Here is a 19,099-nt window from a genome sequence, read left to right on the forward strand (position 1 = left end):
CAGTGTAGGATCCAGAAACATTTCAGTTCTGATTAAGGACTGATTAAGAGACTCCTATGTTGCCAGATAGTCCATCAGCTCGTGTCATCTTATTCTGGTGCTGATCAGTAACAAATCCGCTGACAGGCTCTTTTCAATACAACCCTGGTTGCAGTTCATATGCACTCCCTGGTGAATATACAACATTCATACACTGAACATACATTTTCGAGTGGCCTTTTATTGTGGCCAGCCTAAGGTGCAATCCCCATGCTGTCTGATCAGCATCTTGATATGCCACACCTGTGAGGTGGTTGGATTATATCGGCAAAGGAGAAGTGCTCACTAACACAGATTTGTGAACACTATTTGAGAGAAATAGGACTTTTGTGCACACAGAGAAAGTCTTAGATCTTTCAGTTCAGCTCATGATGAATGGGGGCAAAAACAAAAGTGTTGCCTTTATAATTTTGTTCAGTGTATAAAGCAAGACAGCTAATTACTAGGAGTATCATGAATGAAACCATGGCTGCAGCCTGCTGAGTGGCAGAAAACAGTGAACCACCAGCAGCCTATAGTCTGCACAGTGGGAAGTACAGATGTCAAATATGAGATTTCCTCTTGTTTCCACTGCAGAATGAATATGTGAGGCGTTTTACTGCTTTTCACTTCAGTGTCTCACCCTCATGTTGGGTTTGTCTATTAGGGTTGGGTATCGTTTCTTTTTTATTGAGTCTGATTCTACTTATCAAATCTCGGTTCTGGTTCCTTCACCACAGATCATGTCTACTTCCTCCCTCGCACCAAACCTCCTATTGCATTTGCTGTGTCATTCTCTGTTTTTTAGTGAAGCTAAGCCAAACTTTAGAGCGTGTGCTGCGGTCCGCCATGGTCCAGGAATGGAAACAGAAGGACTCTCTTCTTCATGCTTTGTTGATGTACTGCATAACAAATGAGGTGACGTTAGGTCGGCGTAGCAGCTCCTGGCAGATAAGAGACACTTTTATGGACTGTAAAATGCTCACTGCAGGTCAGTCAGGAGTGCAGGAAGTTAGGAACCAAGAAGCAGAATCAAATGCACAGGTCTGATCGAATCCACGGTTCTTAGAAATTTGGTAACAGTTCAAACCTGCAGCCAGTTCTCGATACCCAACCCTAATCACGTTGGATTTGTCTGTAGATTTTTGATTATCTCTGTGTGGAAAGGTCAATGCGTTTGCTTGTGTGATTGTATCTCAATATTTGTGCATTTTTGTCTGCTGCAGGTAACTATTGTCAGCCAGCTTTAACCACCTCATATAAGGCTTTGCATTCAAAGTGGCATTTCTTGTCTCTTCCGTCACTCTCTCCGCATTCACAAACAAGCAGTGCAAAACACAATTCCCTCGGCAGCCTCTCCAGTTGTGAGTTTAATGTTTTTTATGTGATATTCACATATCTCAATTGCATTACTTCCCTTTATATGTATTTTATTGCCTTTTCCAAGAGACTCATAATGCATATCATAGGGTCACAGTCAGCTCCCAGCTTGTGGATTACCATCTCTGTCCTCAGCATTGTGCTCAGGTATTAGTCATCATTACCTTTACGGTCCTATCTCACTGTTTTCAGTCGGCTGCTCTCCTACACTGGCTCCCAGCTGAATCACGGGCTTAGGCTCATTGTCTATATATGAGCGATAGTCAGGCTGTAAGTTCAGAGGAGCCCGACATGATACAGCTTGCTGTTTACAGCTACAGTATGTGTTTTTCAGGTAGGGTTGGGTATTGTTTAAAATCTTAAGATACCAGAACCAAAACCAGTACCCTTAAAGTGATACCGATACCAATAGGGTACTTCATTTTATACCTTGCATAAAATGCCACCTGTTGAAGCCATAGTAGTTGATTGGGAGCCTATTATTATTTTTATTGTTGTTATGGACAAGCAAGATTATCTTTTATTTTTTTCTTGTTTCAAATAACATAAATATATTTGGAAATTGTATCAGATTGCTCCTCATCCTTAGTAGTTCATCCGCACGAGTAGTGGGCTATTATATGGGAATGACTACAGCTTGGAAATTTTGTATATTTGAATGAGAGAGGAGGAGTGAAATAATTTAGTGACCAAATAAGTTAAGGTAAATTTTCGATACGTGTTTTAAGTAAACAACGGAAATTATTTTGTTAACTTTCGATCAGTAAACTGAATCTCCGCGAGTGCTTTTTTTTTTTCTTTATTGGTGAGTCGCAAACCTCCAAAAACGACAGTCACAAATAAAAAACAAGAAAGCAGTCTGTTTAAACAAGTCACTTAACTACACTAAAGACACAACCAACTACATGTAACTAGATGTAACCAATTACACCTGAAGCAGCCGCAGCTGCAGGCTCTGTGAGTAAAATCAGCTGATCGCTGCTGCGCCACAAACGCGTTTAATTGATGTGACGGAACGCAGCAATCGATCAGTGACAAGTGATGTGAATAGCAAATAAAACTGTGCAGAGAAGTGTTAAATGATACCAGAAGATGAAACCAACGGAAAGCCAAGCTTGTGGTGATAAACTTGATAAACAGTGACGAACACGCCTGAGAGCGCAGATGAAGATGAGCGGCTGTTAAAGTCAGCATGGACTCGCCGCTGCAGCCTTTTTTTATACAGTTCATGGTGCAGGCACGTAAGGGGGAAAAAGGCATGCTCTTCTCTTTCTTTCGTGTGTTTCTTGCGGGTTTGGCTGCAAGCAAAACCATACAAATAGTCATTTATTGCCATGATGTGGTTTTAAAAAGTATCAATTGAAGTACTGGTTTGACTGGAGACGTTTCAATTCTACTGAGACTGGGCTGTTTCAGTCGATACCATAAAGGTATCAAGTACATCTCTATTGTATTGACTCTATTTCCACCACTTATTCACGAAAACTGTGACACCACAAGCATTCCTATACATTTGGTGGTCCTTCACATGCCACAAAATCAAAACGGATCACATCACCTTCACACAGTAAAAAAATAAAAAATAAAAAATAAAAAAAGAACCCACAGTTTTGCCCAGACTGTATTTGTCACAAAATTTCATAATCAGAGGCATCATTTGTAGAAGCATTTCCCTTCCATGATAACAAAATCCTGTCTTTCTGCTTAAGAGAGTCACAGCAGCAACCTCGATATGTCAACCAGTTTCCCCCCCATGGGCAGTAACGTTCGATTGAGTACACTTTGCTGGCAGTACGTCAATTAATAATGTGACACTGCAGTCGGATCTTTCTGTCAAAGCTTCGTGTGTGTGTGTGTGTGTGTGTGTGTGTGTGTGTGTGTGTGTGTGTGTCAATACTGTTAACATGTGGCCCACAGAGGCCACTGTTCAAACAGGACAATGCTCAAAATGAAAAGACACACTTCCTCCTTGTAGGAAGCTAGACTTGCACTCTCACCTCTCAGCAGGAATGAGTACATTTAATGGAACTGAGAATGACGTTGTAAACCATCACGTCCTAAACCTGACAGAAGATCACTGGTTTGACCATTTAGAGGTACTTGTACCATGTGACTGTAGTTCTTGGCTGGTTTCCTTTTTATGGTAAAAACCTTTTTTTTTTTTTTTTTCAAGTGGATGACAAAAGATTAATCAGCAACTATTGTGATAACTTCTTTAGAACAATGTTTGACTTGTTGGCTTTAGGAAACTGTGACAAGCAAATAACCACTATTTAATAAGCAAGTCGGTTTCACAAGAAATGAATTTGATTATTTGAAAAAGAAAATAATTGTTGCAGTCCTAAACAAGGCTGCTTTAACGGTCACATCAAACGCTGTGAAAGTCTCACCCCGGATTCTGTAGTGTATTTGGATCTGTACCACAGCAGCTAATGAGGGGCCCATTTAATACTTTTGTCTTTAAACTTCTGGTCGCGGTTGACAGCTGCAGTAAACTCAAGTCAGAGGTCTTTATTCTGACACGCCAAAACCACCCTAGATATCAGATTTAAAAAAGACCTGGTGCAAAGCTCGCCACGGCTTTAACTAGTTAAACTAGCTTATTAACATTTTTGCTTTGTTGATTTGGAAGCAGATTTATAAATATGAATCAAAATACAATTTCTCACCTAACAATGTAATATATATTTTATTCTTAACATAATTTTGAATAATTATTGTTACACAGTAAGAAGCCCATGTCGGGGTTTCCACTGTGACTCTTTGGTTGATGAAATAAAATATTGGCACATTTTAAACGGCCACACACGCCACTTCTGTTTTATCATTCCAAACTCCTAATGAAACACAGTGCAGACCTGAAGTTAAGAGCCAGAGCACTTCCTTGTTGCTGAAATGTGTATGGTCAACAGATACAAGAAAACATTACATACACAGTAACATGAGATAAGGCACAAGAAGACAGACACAGATGAGCCCTGGAAAATAAGGTTTGCTATAATAATCAGTACCATCATAATGACAAAGGCTGAGAGGCAAAAGTAGTTTAATATGACTCTGTGAAGGCAGTGAATTTAATTCATAGGTTGCTTGATATATGATGGCACACTTTAACAACATATATAGAACATGAATATTTGTGGAAATAAACATGCCTGTTTGATCAAATGCAGCTTTGACATTGGCTCACGGTGGTGTTCACTTCTATTATCACCATTTAACAGTGACTCTGTGAGCTCCTGTCTCCAGCTTATCAGATGTACTGCCCGAGATTTATGCCCTTTACAAGGGACACACACAAAGCAGCACATGCACGCATACAACAAACAACAAAGCCACCCTTGTTGAATATGGATCAGCTTGAGCGTGCCACATCTTTCCATGCATGAAAGTCACTGAATTCATTTAAATCATGATGTTCATAATTCACCGCGAGTTCTCGTTATTTATCTTCCTCTTCACTTCATCACAGTCCTCCACTGGTGGCAGCGGCACTGGTGTGTTTGTGTTGTGTGTGTCTATTTTCTGTGGGTCTGTGTGTTTGCCTTTGGCCCTGTCATTGCCACAGACTAGTGTGTGCTTGCAAACGCACCGCAAACTGATAGAATTAGTTTATCTGGCTCAGTTGCACAAGTATGAGTGCCAGTGCTCAGTTTTGAAGGTGAACTTTCTTTTCTGGGACTGTTCACACATCCAGTGTTTGTGCTATAGCAGCATGCTGTTGTGAAGTGCTGCTGAACGTTTGATCTGCAAAGCACAGATGTGCTGAACAATCCGAGGAATCCATAAACACGGCAAAACTTTTGATGTAAACATGAATGAATGGAGAGTCACGCTGGAACAGACCTATACCTTACCAACAGTAGTGTTTTCTCCAGGTATATTAAGGTGAAGGGATCTCTTGACAGGTGCTGCGAACACAAGCACTAGCAGGTTTTACCTCAGTGAATTTTATAGTTTGGCTTCCTAAAATAGTGCCTCTCTGCAGGAAGCCTGAAACTTTGTCCAAACATCAGCATTTATATGTGTGTGGTGTTGTGGCTCGTCATGTTAGAGGAAACTACTGTGGTTAAACTTGCATGCGAGTGCCTACGAGAAGCTGGTATTGTTCAGAGCATACATCTACAGTAAAGGGAATCATAGCTGCTCTATCACAGATTCACAGTTTTAAAAAAGCACATCAGGAAGTGTAATTCTGATAATGGAACACTGTTCATCTGAGAGACATCTTGTGTTATACTGTATACTGTTTTAGTCTTTAATGAGCAAATAACTTCTTCCTTTGGTTTATTGTGGACGTAGGTACAGAATAAACTTATTGGGGGATGTTTGTTTTGGATTCTCAGCAGTTTTTTTTGCCCTAAACAGTCAAATTGTGTTTGTTCTCATGTATTTAAAGACCTCACTGAGCGTTTTCACCTGAGGGGTGGGGGGAAAGGCAGCAAGAGAAAAACATACATACAGACACAAAATATGGGAGGAGTGATGGAAGTTTATAAAAATAGCCGCTGCACCTGATTCATCCCCGCTGACTGACTGTTGTGACAGGCAAAATTAAAGTCTGGAAAAAAGCAGTCACGCACGACTGTAGCCGGGTTGAAAAGGTCACAGAGAGAGAGACACTGACATTTGCAGGTGCATTTTGAAATGACTGTACATGAGCTCAGCAAAACAACAAGTAGCAGCCGCCTGTTATTTTCTCACAAAACTTTACCTTTCTGGTTCTTGCAATGGCCTCCCACTTATTAACTGACATTTAATAGCAGCTCCAGTCAAGTGCGATGTGATTGAAGCAGTCACTGATAGTCAGTTAACTAGGCATGCTATATTATTCTGATGCTATTATTCAGGCTTTTTAACAAACATTTCCTCACTTCCTTCCTTCCTTCCTCGAGTCTTGCAGGATAAATGCACTCCTAAGTGTCTTGTCTAGAGCGGCACAGTTTAATCGATTTAGTTGTCGACTATTAAATCTTTTGCCAACTATTTTGATGACTGTGGTTAGTTTGAGTCATTCTTTAGGAAGAAAAAGGCAAGGCAAGTTTATTTGTATAGCACAGTTCAACAACAAGACAATTCAAAGTGCTTTACATGAAACATGAATATGAAATAAAAAGGATAAAAGAGTAAAAGTTACAGTGCATTGTAAGATATTAATGATCTTCAATTTGTTTTAGTTTGTTTGTTTTTAAAAGAACTGACAGTTGCAGCACATCTGCAGTTTTCTGAGAGTTTGTTCCAGATATATGGAGCATAGAAACTGAACGCTGCTTCTCTATGGTTAGTTTTGAGTCTAGGAACAGAAAGCAGACCTGTACCCGACGACGTGAGAGGTCTGGATGGTTCATAACGTCGCAGAAGATGTATTGTGGCCCTAAACCATTCAGTGCTTTATAAACCAACAACAGTGTCTTACAAGCAGTTATTTGACAGACAGGAAGCCAGTGTAAAGACCTCAGAACTGGAGAAAAATAATGTGAATATTTACACAACTGAATGAATTTGTCTGTGTGTTTCCACGTGAGTCCCTCTTCTTGGCTTCGTCCCGACTGGTTGCAGAGCAAATGCCACATTTTACATATGAATAGGTACGAGAGAAGTGAGAGAAGACTTGAATGTCAGCTGTTTTTACAAGGTGAAATGTCCCCGGTACCTTTTGTGATACACAACGGAGAACATTGTTAGTGCTGTTGGTGTGATGATGGCTGTCTGTACGGCACAGCTAATAGCTTTTCTAATGGCGCCCAATGGGCCTTGAGGTGTCGACCATGAAATTGTGACATTGAGGTTTCACAGTCACACACGCCCACAAATATGCATGATATGTGTACGTTCATAAGCATACTGCTGGTGTTGAGAGCGTCTTAGTTGTCCACGTTTGATGGCATAATTGCACCTTTGCGTACGGCTGTGTTTGTCACATTCAGGTCCTTTTTTGTTTGGTTAATGACAGTTTTGTTTGTCTGTCTGATCCAAGCAGAGTTGTTGTGTAAGTGTCAGAAATAAAGAGCAAAAGTGACAGACATAGCTTCTTGTGTTGGGCAGCCGTCACTGTCCGATACTCGCCTATATGCGATCTTTGTGATGTGTATAAGCAGATCTGAGCTGCTTCATTAATCATTCTAATAAACAGTGAGTGCATGCATGCAGCTGCATGACAGTAAGTCAGATGCTTTCATCAGCAGCAAGTTATTTACACATAGACTTACATAGATTGGATAAAAAAAGACAAGACTAATAAGTGACAGAAGTGAATCTGTTGTTAAGAGAGCGTGTCCATTTAACATCACCTCATTTATAATTAAATAATCAGTTGCCTCTGTGGCACTTTGATGTTTTAACTTTGATGCTTTTACTTTGCTGTCTCTGCTGAAGTGAGGATGGCATTAAAAATATGGTCATAAAGAGCAACAACATCAAAAAGACGCCGTTTTGGTGAAAAGACTCTGCCAAAGTCAACGCCTTTAAGCCGATACAGGCAATTTATTAAAGTATATTGTTGAAATTCTCTTTACGTCCCGACAGCAATAAATAAATAAAATGCTCTGAAACAAAGATTAAAAGAATCCGTGGCTGTCGCAGGACTGTAATAAGCAGCGCTTATTATGTCTGTCTCCCTACCTGTGCACTCACTGCACATGAACATGTGTTTTGGGGGAGTGGCTTTGAGGCCCCATGCACACTACTGCGTTTTCAAATTAAAACGGAGACCATTTGCTACGTTTGCACCTCCAGTCCAGACTAAAACAGTGAAAACGAAGACCTAAAACGTCGAGAAGTTTGGAAGCGCTTCCAACCCCGTTTTCCGTTTTGAAACCCTGGAGGGCATTTTAGTGAAGACGGGCCACAACGGAGGACCGATGCCACTCACGCTCAGCTCTCTGATTGGGTCTTATAAGTCATGCAAAGCAGAAACACGATGAGTTTTAGTTTTGGTATTTTTATTAAAATATTCTGTACCGTGTATATCTGCCTACACTTGTAGGCTTCTGTGCATGTCGCCGTTTACTTTGCAACGACTCCCAGTCTGTTTTCCGCCGCCACACTCTCGTGTTACATTCAGCAACAGTCCCAGCTCATTATTGGTGCATGCAAAAAAAAAAAAATTTGGTCTGATTCTTTGCCTGCATTTCTTTACTCTTTCACCAAATCTTCTGTAACTACGGAAGAGACCATCTGCTTCATGTTTACACCAGCACGCGCATGCCCAGTGTACCTGAATGGCTAAGATAACGAATGATAACGGTAACCATTTTAAGTGACATCTTAACAGTTAGATTCATTTACAGTTACATCTTCACGCTACGTTGTAATAAAACGTTGTAAGTTCTAACCTGTATGGTGAAACCTGAGTTTACTAACTAACAGTGTAACAGCCACACTACCTTCCAACTAACCTAAATTTAAACTTACATTTGGTGTATTAGCTTGCAGCTAATGTGAGAAAGGAGGTGACCCTCTGTACATACATACATGGCGGCCTAAGAAAGGTTTGTAGTTAGCAGTTTCAAACAGGATGTCCTTCTGCACCCGTATATGAGGTATGTGTCAGGAAAACCTGACACATCACACCTCCTGACAGTGCTGGCAGCGATGATCTTTCATGTCTGAGAGCGTTTTGCTTGAACCTACAGAAATAATAATCAGTCATTATGTTTGCCTTCGACAGCAACGGACAACCACTGGAACTAATGCCGTCTCTCGGGAGACTCCTGCCTTTTCTCACAAAAACAAATGAATGCAAGAATGCACACAGAGGTTTGATACAGGCATCTGGCGTCTGTAATGAAGCTGAACAATTGGAGAATGATGTGAATAACATTCGCAGTCATTCGGTAAGGTTTCAGCAAATGAGCGAAGAAATCCCTTCAATTAAGCTTCCACGGGTTACGTTAATTGGGGAAAACTGACTTCATTTATTTCTCACCCAAATTAGACCTGCCCTTCCTGCTAATATGCAACACGTGAGGGACAGTACACAGTTTGACATATGAAATGTATTATGAAAGTTTTTCGTTTTCAGGGTAGTGTTAATTTCTACTGCACAGAGCACAAAAAATTTAATCTCTTTGATCAGTCTTAATGGAGAGCTCCGAGTCACTACAAATGTTGATACGTTTATCTAGTTCATCTTATCACCATGCGTACCCTTAACCAGCAGCATTGAGTTCTTTATCTTGCTGCCCTGGGTTTTGCTTGTCAGCTCTGCAGCCTGACCTGCAGATACTAGTGCCAAAATTGAACATCAATCAAAGACTAGACCGTAAAAGCACTATTATTTATCAGTTTCAGGTCTGTATCAGTTAATCTAAATGTTATTTTTAGTAGGGTTCAGCCATTATAATAGTGACATAATCATGACAGGCACACTAAGTTTTTATTAAATGAATAAATGCAACAAAACATGAGGAGTCTGTATTTTAATTAATTGTATTATGTTTTTAAACCTTCATTCCACCCACTTCTGACCACAAACCTTTGCTTTTGAGTGGAGATTAGACTTTTTTTTCCAGTTGCAGTATTCCTCCAGCTGCAGTATATTACAACCAGCAAATGGCTCCCACAGCGGCCCCATCACTCTTTATTATCCTCTCCTCTTCCGCCATCACTCAGTGAGAATTTCTTCTCTCCTGGCTCCAGGTTTCTTTATGTGCGCTGTCTATTTTTCCTCTGGCCTGTCTCACACTGGAGGGTGTTTGATTCTCTCAGCTTCAGTCAGAAAAAACCCAGGCCCCTCGGGGGGGACACATCTGCGGGGGCCACACTTCACAGAACATTGTCTTCCAGAAACCTCTCCCGATACAGGCTCACACATTCTGCACAAACACCAGTGCACTCGCTGTTATTCCTCATCAATAATGTAAACACAATCACTGAACAAGGTTTATGACACATTGATATCAAATATTTATAGCCTGCTGTTGCACATGACGGCTGCTTGACAAACATTTCCATGTGTACTTGATTCTAGATTCTACTTCCTATTTACTTCTTTTTGGATTTGGTGAAAAAGAGTAGAGTGACATGCACCAAAAGTCTGTGACTAGAATCAGACGGAGGACAACTGCAAATTATATATGGAATGCGTCTAGACAAGTGCTGCTAAATCGTATTTTCATGGTCATCACAATTTGAACATGCACGATAAAAACATCACAAAAACTGCCTGAAACACGATGAAGGGGAGGAGAGTTGTTTAGGAATGAGCGAGTACACCGCTATCTGTATCTGTATAATGATGATAAGGAGGACGAGCATGGGTCAGTTCTTGACTACTTCCTAAAGTGGTCTGAGAAGTCGAGCCTCCTCCTAAACACAAAACAAAAGAAATGTCCACTGATTTTAGAAAGTTGCAATCATCTAATTCTACTTTTATTAATGGGGAGCCTAAAGAATCTGTCACAAATTACAAATACCTTGGCATTGTGCTCGACCATAAGCTTAAATGGGATCTGTGGTCTGACCTCATAAGCACTAAGACACAAAAAAGAATGTACTTTTTAAAGAAACTGTCATCTTTTAATGTCCACAACAAAATGCTTCAGATGTTTTATTCAAAGTGTTTTGGCCTTTTGCATCATTTACTGGATTGGCAATGCTACTGAGGCACAGAAAAGGTCTGTAACAGTAACAACGGCCAGTAAACTATTAGTGATTAAGTTACCAAGTATAGAATGTATCTATAGAGGGTATGTGTTGATGTCACTTCCCCTTTCTGGAACATGCTGGACAGAGTGGCAAAACATCTGTTACCATGGCTACGTTTAGCAAACCGGGAATAAAACAAGTGATTATTTGCTCTAATTAAAGGTAGTCAGGCTCGACAGTGATCCTAACTTCTTACCAAAGAACCAGTGGTCCAGCTCTTTCCCATTTTAGATGTGTTGTTTGTGTTTTAGCTGATTCAAGCTAATACTGCTGCTCGGCTTTACCTGCCACCCAGTGAGCGTACTGCGTTCTGTGACATCATGCGCATACCCTCTATAGGGAAAGAATGATGAACAAGGCAAGAGACATTGTGGGAGACAAGAGGCTCCTTCCCCCTTGCCCCTTCATTTTAACGGTCGCCCTCTGAGCGACGATATTGCCCCCCTCTATTTACCAAAAATAGATCAAAATCTTCATTTATGCCTCAAGCAATTAAGTTTTTCAACAGGTAAGGCACATATTTAGCCAAATAGGCAGGATACCCAGCTTGTCTGGGCTGCCTAATTTAATCGGTAGCAAGGTGTGGAGTATGGTAATTATGTGCATTAGTATGTTTATTATCTCTGTGCCATATGTAATGCCTACTTGATTGTGCTGCAAACTAATTTTAATCCCTAATAGTTTACAAATAAAGATTGATCGATTGATTGAATTGAGCGTCAGAGCAGTGTTATGGATTACAAAAGTTTAATTTTATATTTACAGGTTATTGGCAAACAGATATTGACACATGTTACTTGTAAAAAGTATATTGTCTGTAACGTATACTGTATACCTGTTTCAACCGAGTACTTGCTCAACCCTATTAAACGGGCCCCGGGGCTTAAGACCGCAGTGTTTATCACAGAGGCTGCGGTGGGAACAGTGAAGTGAAGATAACACTATTACTGGAGTTGACGACAGCTACGCTCGTTACTGTAAGTATGTGCAATAAAACCTTTGAGAGTAAAATACCAATATTTCATCAATACACCTGTTTAGGGCTGGGCGATATGGGCAAAAATGTTACCAGGACAGAAAATCTCATTCGATGCCGATAATTTTCACAATAAATGTCAAATCATTATTTCTTTCAAGTTTAATGGCTGATGAATGAAAGTCAAAGAAACAAGATGGTTAATTGTGGTTTTAAACTTTTCTTTCTGGTCAGAACAAACACTTCATGCCAAACAGTAGATCATTTCACAAATCTGAGGTAGAACATTAAAAAAAAATCTTTCTACAAAAAATGCATGAGTAAAATCAATTACTGCAGCCTGAAATGTTTTTTCAGTCCCTTTTCCTCAACAAAAACATTTTTTAATAGATAAATTTAATGCTAATTTGTTCATAATTCAAATGAATTAAATCAAACATTTGTTATATTGTTAGTGAGGAGAATTCTATCGCGATAGTTTTTTAGTTTTTTTTATTGCGCAGTCCTACAGCTGTTTAACTAGCATAAACATGTAAAAAGTGATATTTCAATCTGCTCTGTCCATAAACAAGTTACAGCAAATGCTCCCTGTCTGCAGTCTAACTGTTTAGCTTAGTTTGCCACAAATCTTAAAATTTTGCGCTTTGTTGTAAACCCGAGCAGCCGCTCCTCTCTACCAGCTAACGCTACCTGCAGGCAGTGAATCACAGTAGCAGAGGGAGGAGGAGGAGGACAAGAGGAAGGACAGATGTTTGACTCTTCATTCTTTCTAAACGTCACTCTAAACGCATTTTGATGTCAGGAATCAGATTTTTTTATTGACATATTAAATTTGTTTCCCCTGAGATATTGTTGACTTTACTGTTGCTGTTTGTTTAAAATATCCAATTATAGTCCTGTAAGTTAAAGACATCCGGGCAGCTAATATGCACACTTCAATGTTTGTTTATTTATCACAAGTCATATCGTCATCCGGTAGTGAACAATGTTTTCGCACGTCGCAGATATTCTTTATATCATGCAGGCCTAGTCTAGACTTCCTGGACTCGTTATCACAACATCTGCCTTCTTTCAAAAGAAAAATCTGTCGACTAGAAAACACTTTCATGACTTAAATCCACAGTAGCGCTTGCCACGTTTCCATCTCCCGACTGTCCCGCCTTCTGAGTTGCACTTTCCGCAGATTGTCCAGGGCTTTTCTGGTTGCACCTTAAAAGTCTGCGTGTTTGATGACGGAAGGTCTTGTCTAACAGGAAGAACATCAAAGGGTCCGTTGAACCTCTGACTGCAGCCAGAAGCAAAAAGGAGTTCTTCAGCTAGAGGAAGAGGACAAAGAAACTTGTCGTCATGTGTTCTGTGTAGCCCGCAATCTGCTGTAAATCAGTAAAGTCGTGAAGAATAATATTTATTCGCTTTAAGGTTACATTTACTCACCTCAACAAAGGTGGAGAGCGGGTGACAGTTGTTGGTTCCAGGTGAAAATGTCAGCTGACGTTGATCATTGGCGAGAGAAATGAAGATGGGTTTGAAGATATGGTATGGCAGCAGACAAACTGAAAAAACAACCTGTGGAGAATTTGTTAAAATAGACTGACAGTCCTGGCTGGTATTATCAGAAGCCCAGTGAAATATGGATGATGCTGGTTTTATGAAATGGATTAATGTATTTTAGAGTAATATAACTTATAGCCACCTGAATGACCACAATGTTTCGAAGCACCCTACCCAGCAGGCCCTGGGAGGTCGTGACTTTTGTGTTGCGACGTGAGCGTCTGATGTGCCTCAACACTGTCATGTAGGCCAGCAGCACCAGCAGGTAAAACACAAAGAATATGGTTATGACGGGCACGGCAAAAGCTGCTGACAGACCGCCCCCTATTTCCACCGCAGGGTTGTAGCAAACCTCCACACAGCCTCCTATCTCAGCGTCTCCACCCCTGCCAGCTTCGTTCACCGAGTAGTAGACTGTCACTGGCACAATGCCCCCAACCGCCACCACCCACACTGTGAAACACACCCTGTTGGCAAAGGAGGTCCTTGTGAGAGAGGTGAAGAAGCTGTGCGGCAGCAGTGTTGTGCAGGCACTCGGCCTGGAGGCGTGGGTGTGCCGGATGAGGGCTGCAAAGCGACTGAAGGCCACCCAAGTGAGGATCATGAGGCTTATGTAGATGTTAATGTGGAGCACTGGGGTGATGCCGTGCAGCACCAGCTGACACAGGGTGCTGCTCATTGTCCAGTCTGAGCCCCAGGCGTAGTAGGCTGCGAGGAAGGGAGTGGTGAGGGACAACATAAGGTTGGAGGTGCTCAGGTGGGACAGATAAATGTGGATGGGGGACATGGAGGAGATGCGCCGCAGGAACACCCACAAAGACAGCGCATTTCCCGGGAGAGAGGTAAGGAAGAGGACCGTGTAGACGGAGGGGAGGAAGAAGAGCGTGGCCGCGGAGGGGCAGAGGGACAGATCAGAGCAGGAGGTGTTATCCGGTGGGAAAGTGTACGGTGTATTCTCCATCTGATCTGTAGGAATACACCAGTGATGGGACAGCAGACAGAGAAGTTACACTCCAACACAGAAACATGTCAAGTGTCTGTACCTCACTTCCTATCCTGAGGTCAACAACCGTTTCCATTCTTGCTTCTGATGTACATAACATACATTTTTCAAAAAAAGTAATTTCTTAAAATCAATTCTCATTGTGCTTACATAAACACAAATGAAAAGAAAACCTTCAACATATTTCAGCATTTCAGAATTTAGATTTTTATGTTTTAAAAATTTTTTTATTCATTGCCTAATCACACTCGCACTGAGATTTATAATAAATGTTTCTGTTCACACTGACCATACTCCCCAGCTGTATATTCTGTCTTGTTTAGGATTGCTGCTCTCGTTATTCTTTACTTGTTTTCTTCTTACATTCTGAGTATCTTTATATTGTACATTTTAATTCCTACTGCTTAGCTGTCTCTAGCCAAGGTTGTCTCTTTTCTGGATGTTATTCAGTGCATAGGACAAATAAAATGACTTTGATTTTTTTATAATGTTTAAATGTAATAAAAAGCACAGTTGGTAGAGCAGGATGTCACTAATTATAATCATCCCTCGCTCCTCCTATTCTTCAGTGTTTTTGAGAAAGAGACTCTGAACCTCTAATTGCTCCTTTTAGTTATGTGTTATGTAATATTTTAAGTCAAACTTTAAGTTAACTTTAAGAAGTCATTATTTCACTTACATTACAAAGATGACCTGTAACTTTTGGCAATTGAGAGTTAATTTACAAACATGCATCACACAGAGATGTTCATGTTCCTGTTATACGTACCACAGACAGCAGCTCTGACGAGATCATTCAAAGGCATCAACAGCAGCTCCCTCAAAATAAAATAATCACAAATGAAGCTAGAAACAATGGGGAACACCAGGCTCAGTCGCTCAAAGCTGCTCTCTAACTTCCTTCTTCTCAAACTAAAAGCTTAAACATTTCCCAGCTGGTCTCTTGTTTGTGGGTGTGGTGCTCACACATATTCTGTATCTTTATTCCACTTCCTTAATTACCATATTTGACAGACGTAGGAAATGAATGTTGTGTACAGCTTGAGAATGGAAAATGAAGGTAAGAGGTTCAGATACTACATACTTATCTATTTATGTGTATGTATAAGCCCTACATGAAATGTGGTGCATGTCGACAGCAGTGCATTAAATCCACCGTATGGCTCCCATAATATTCCCTTAGTTTATCCCCTTAAGTTCCTCAATATAACAGTGGTCGTATCCATGCAGAAGAGATTCTTAGTGATCTACTTGATGTTCAAATGTCTTAACACTGTATTTATTCCACCTTAGGGTGGCGCTGCTGCTCTATTTCTAGCTGAAAAGCAAAGAGAGTTTGGTTTTCTCTCTTTCCTCTCATCATATGGTTGAATGTATATTGGTTGACACACATAACTGTTTAAAATTTCATGTATAACAAAAACCTAGCACACTGGTATGTGCAGTCAAGATGCTGTTTAATGTCTTGCCACAGTAGGAGTACATGGCTATTACATGTCAGAAAAGCTCTGACATTCTCAAACAGTGGTATTTTATCAGTGATTTCATCTCAGGAAACTCTCATCTGGCTTCTCTGTAAGCTTGTGCTCATTATCATAATTTATCATGAAAGTTCAGGCTTTGATGTAGTCTACAAATTTATCGTCTTCCTTTCTTTCGAGTTTGTCTATAGGGCTCACATTGTGTTTTGCACACTGATCATCTGTAGGGTCACACATTAGTCCATTATCTTTATTTCAGCACTACCTGGTCACAGATTTAAAGAACAAAAAACAACAAAAAAACTCCAGATCTTTAATTATTGTGGTTGCAGGTTGCAGTTCTAGATGTTGTTCGGGTATCACTGGTTAACCTACATTAATACACTGGCAAATATGTAAACTAACTGTTGCTTGACTGCACAAAAAACAATCAAGCTCAGTGTTTGTCCTGGAACTGAAATGATTAATCGATTAGTCAATCAGCAGAAACATTAATCGTCAACAATTTTGTGTTGATCTACATGACAAATGTTTGTACAGATGTTCCTGCCGCTCAGATGACTTTGTTGATCCCTAGGCTTTTCATCCCTCGAGCGCCATCATCAGGTCAAAGTTTCAGTTTGTCTGTCCAAATACCTGCAAAACATTCCCATCAGCCTCAGCTGTACTTTGTGTTGAATGGGTGAAAGGTACAGAGCTTAGGGCTTGACTAAAAGCAGTCACTAGCAGCGTATTTGAAGCCTACTGTTGCTTCTTAATAAATGAGCTCCGCTACTAAAATTCAGATCATTAATGATTTTCAGCACGGTAACACTGAACGCATGGCTGTCTCCCTCTCCTCATTCTTCAAAGGACGAGCGAATGTGAGACAGAGATCAGCATGAAGTTGTCCTGTCCTGTACATCTTGATAGTTACATCAAATTGTAAAGAAAGGACGGTGGTGACCACGGAGGAGCTGAGGTTAATGTTAAAACCAATTAGGGATGCAAACTAGTCCTTTTAAGGTAATGAGGAGATTCTTCTTTTTGATTTTGATGTACAAATGAAATGCTTCTTACAATACAGAAGGGAGGCGGTTCTCATGTTGCCTATGTTTTTATGTTAATTTCTACAAATGTACAAAGCAGTAAATTAAGACACAAAAGGCAAACATGAACAATGGTAATGATTCTGAGGTCATATTAACAGTTTTTTCCTGCCGTTATAAGGTGGTGAGGCTTAAAACAGCTCGGTGCTGCTCCATGAATGTAAAATCATTGTGGAGAGCATCAAAACTTTCCCCAGATCTTATCTTTATAATTCAAACCCAGTAGATTTACTTAGCAAGTTTAGCTTTTGGGCTGTAGTTAATTAAAAATCTGCTCTAGATTTTCCTACTTTTCATTCATAGATGTGGTAATAACAATGTTCCAAAATTATGTGGAATTGCATATTTCTTTATTGGAAAATGTAAACATTTTCTTGGGGGATGACCCCCAAACCTCCAACACAAAAATACCATCTTAATTGTTTTCCCCTGTGAAAACATGGAAATGAAACGCACCTTTACCTCTGGACTCTCACTGCAAACACAACAGCTTTCCCCACCTCTCTCCGTCTCTCTCTCCCTGTCTTCTCCCTTGAGTTTCTCCATCAGCAGTAAGTAATGTTTTATAAAGTCGCCGAAAAGACACAGAACTCGTCTTTTTCCACCTGCGATCCTTTTTCACGGCAGCAGGTGCACCCATGCCAGCTTGTTAATTACGTAGCTTATCAGTGCCATCGTTCATCCCGGTGTTTCATTGTTGACATCGTCCAATGGCAATTTTGTAGAAATCATCCAACCCTAATTTGAATAGCCTGCAAGTAAGTTTGTGACTGCATTTCCTTTGTACGTTTCTTTTTTTGATGTTGATGAGGTCTTAAATTTCATTCATAGTGGTCTTAAAAAGGCCTTAAAGACTTAAATTTGACTAGGTGAAACCTGCAGGAACCCTGTTAATATTATACCTGCTAAACATCTACATCATAGTGTTGACATTGTGAGTATGTGACTCTTAGCCTTGATCACTGTTTTCTGACATTCTCTGGGCTGCAACTAAGGATTATTTATAAATAACCTGCCGATTATTTTCTCGATTAGTTGTTAGGTCCAGAAAATTCAGTGTTTCCCACAGCCCAAGGTGACGTCCTCAAATGTCCTCTTTTGTCTGCGACCCAAATATATTCAGTTAATGTCCCAGTAGAGCAAAAGAAAGAGAAAATATTCACATTTAAGAAGCTGAAATCAAAGAGGTTTTTTCTTTAATAAAGGACTCAAAGCGATTAATTGAATATCAAAATAGTTGCGGATTGATTTAATTGTTGACAACTAATCGAATAATCAACTAATTGCTGCAGCTCTTCTCTGGGCTGAACAGTTAATCAAAAAAGACAGATTATTCACAATGAAAATTATGGTTTTTTTATGTTTTGTGTGAAATCTCAGTACTAGTTTAAGTGTGAATTATGTGAAAGGGCCATATTTTTCACTTTGTTAAACAAAATATATATATATATACTTGAGACATCATAAACTCCCTCCCATAGCACTTGTTAGTTTGTTGTAAATGACCTCGTACAGTGCGTTCATATTCCTGTTTGTGACGGGTCACTTGAGGTTTTCCCTGTCCGCTGAATGCTGTTTTGTGCTATCTCAGAGTTTACTCTGAGTTTCTGTCGCTACCTCGTCCAGCTGTTGGGATCTTGATGATGAAATTATGTCTCTGCAAAATCAAATGCCAAGAGTTATACATATACCAGAGCCCTAGGTTTCCTGCAACCTTCTTTTTATAGCTACTGAAGTATGAAGCCATACAAAAACTGGGTTTTTATTTCAGTTACAGTACAGGGTGAAACTCGACCTTCATCCCATCCTGCTGATGTTATCATCTGTACCGTTCACAACAATTAACATAGCCCGTTTTAGCGACGAAACGTCTTCCAGTATCTTCAACCAAGTCCAGTTGCCCTTGATTTTAACCTTCGTTGGATAACTATGACCTGGATGACTGAGAATCTTC

The 19,099-nt window shown here is 40.2% G+C and overlaps 2 protein-coding genes across 12 annotated transcripts in view; one reads left to right on the forward strand and one right to left on the reverse strand.

The window, feature by feature from the left end:
- caska (calcium/calmodulin-dependent serine protein kinase a) overlaps positions 1-19,099 on the forward strand; it is a 145,415-nt gene that overhangs the window by 75,343 nt on the left and 50,973 nt on the right. The gene's annotated exons all lie outside the window — the stretch shown is intronic.
- On the reverse strand, positions 12,500-15,525 carry LOC119904603 (probable G-protein coupled receptor 82). Its single transcript, XM_038721407.1, has 4 exons — positions 15,346-15,525; positions 13,716-14,539; positions 13,457-13,588; positions 12,500-13,338 (listed from the first exon to the last, which is right to left on the reverse strand). Exons 1-4 carry the CDS (start codon positions 15,380-15,382, stop codon positions 13,114-13,116), a joined length of 1,218 nt encoding a protein of 405 aa, XP_038577335.1. The 5' UTR covers positions 15,383-15,525; the 3' UTR covers positions 12,500-13,113.

Source organism: Micropterus salmoides, unplaced genomic scaffold (assembly GCF_014851395.1).
Source record: "Micropterus salmoides isolate LMB-PRFRI ecotype aquatic unplaced genomic scaffold, ASM1485139v1 Ms_hic_scaffold_15, whole genome shotgun sequence".
NCBI lineage: Eukaryota > Metazoa > Chordata > Actinopteri > Centrarchiformes > Centrarchidae > Micropterus > Micropterus salmoides.

Excerpts from the sequence above, each read along its gene's own strand:
- LOC119904603 (XM_038721407.1), bottom strand. The coding sequence starts at position 15,382 with ATGCCTTTGAATGATCTCGTCAGAGCTGCTGTCTGTG. Across the intron at positions 13,589-13,715 it reads GAAACATTGTGGTCATTCAG|GTTGTTTTTTCAGTTTGTCT; the intron begins GTGGCTATAAGT and ends AATTCTCCACAG. Across the intron at positions 13,339-13,456 it reads CGCTCTCCACCTTTGTTGAG|CTGAAGAACTCCTTTTTGCT; the intron begins GTGAGTAAATGT and ends CTCTTCCTCTAG.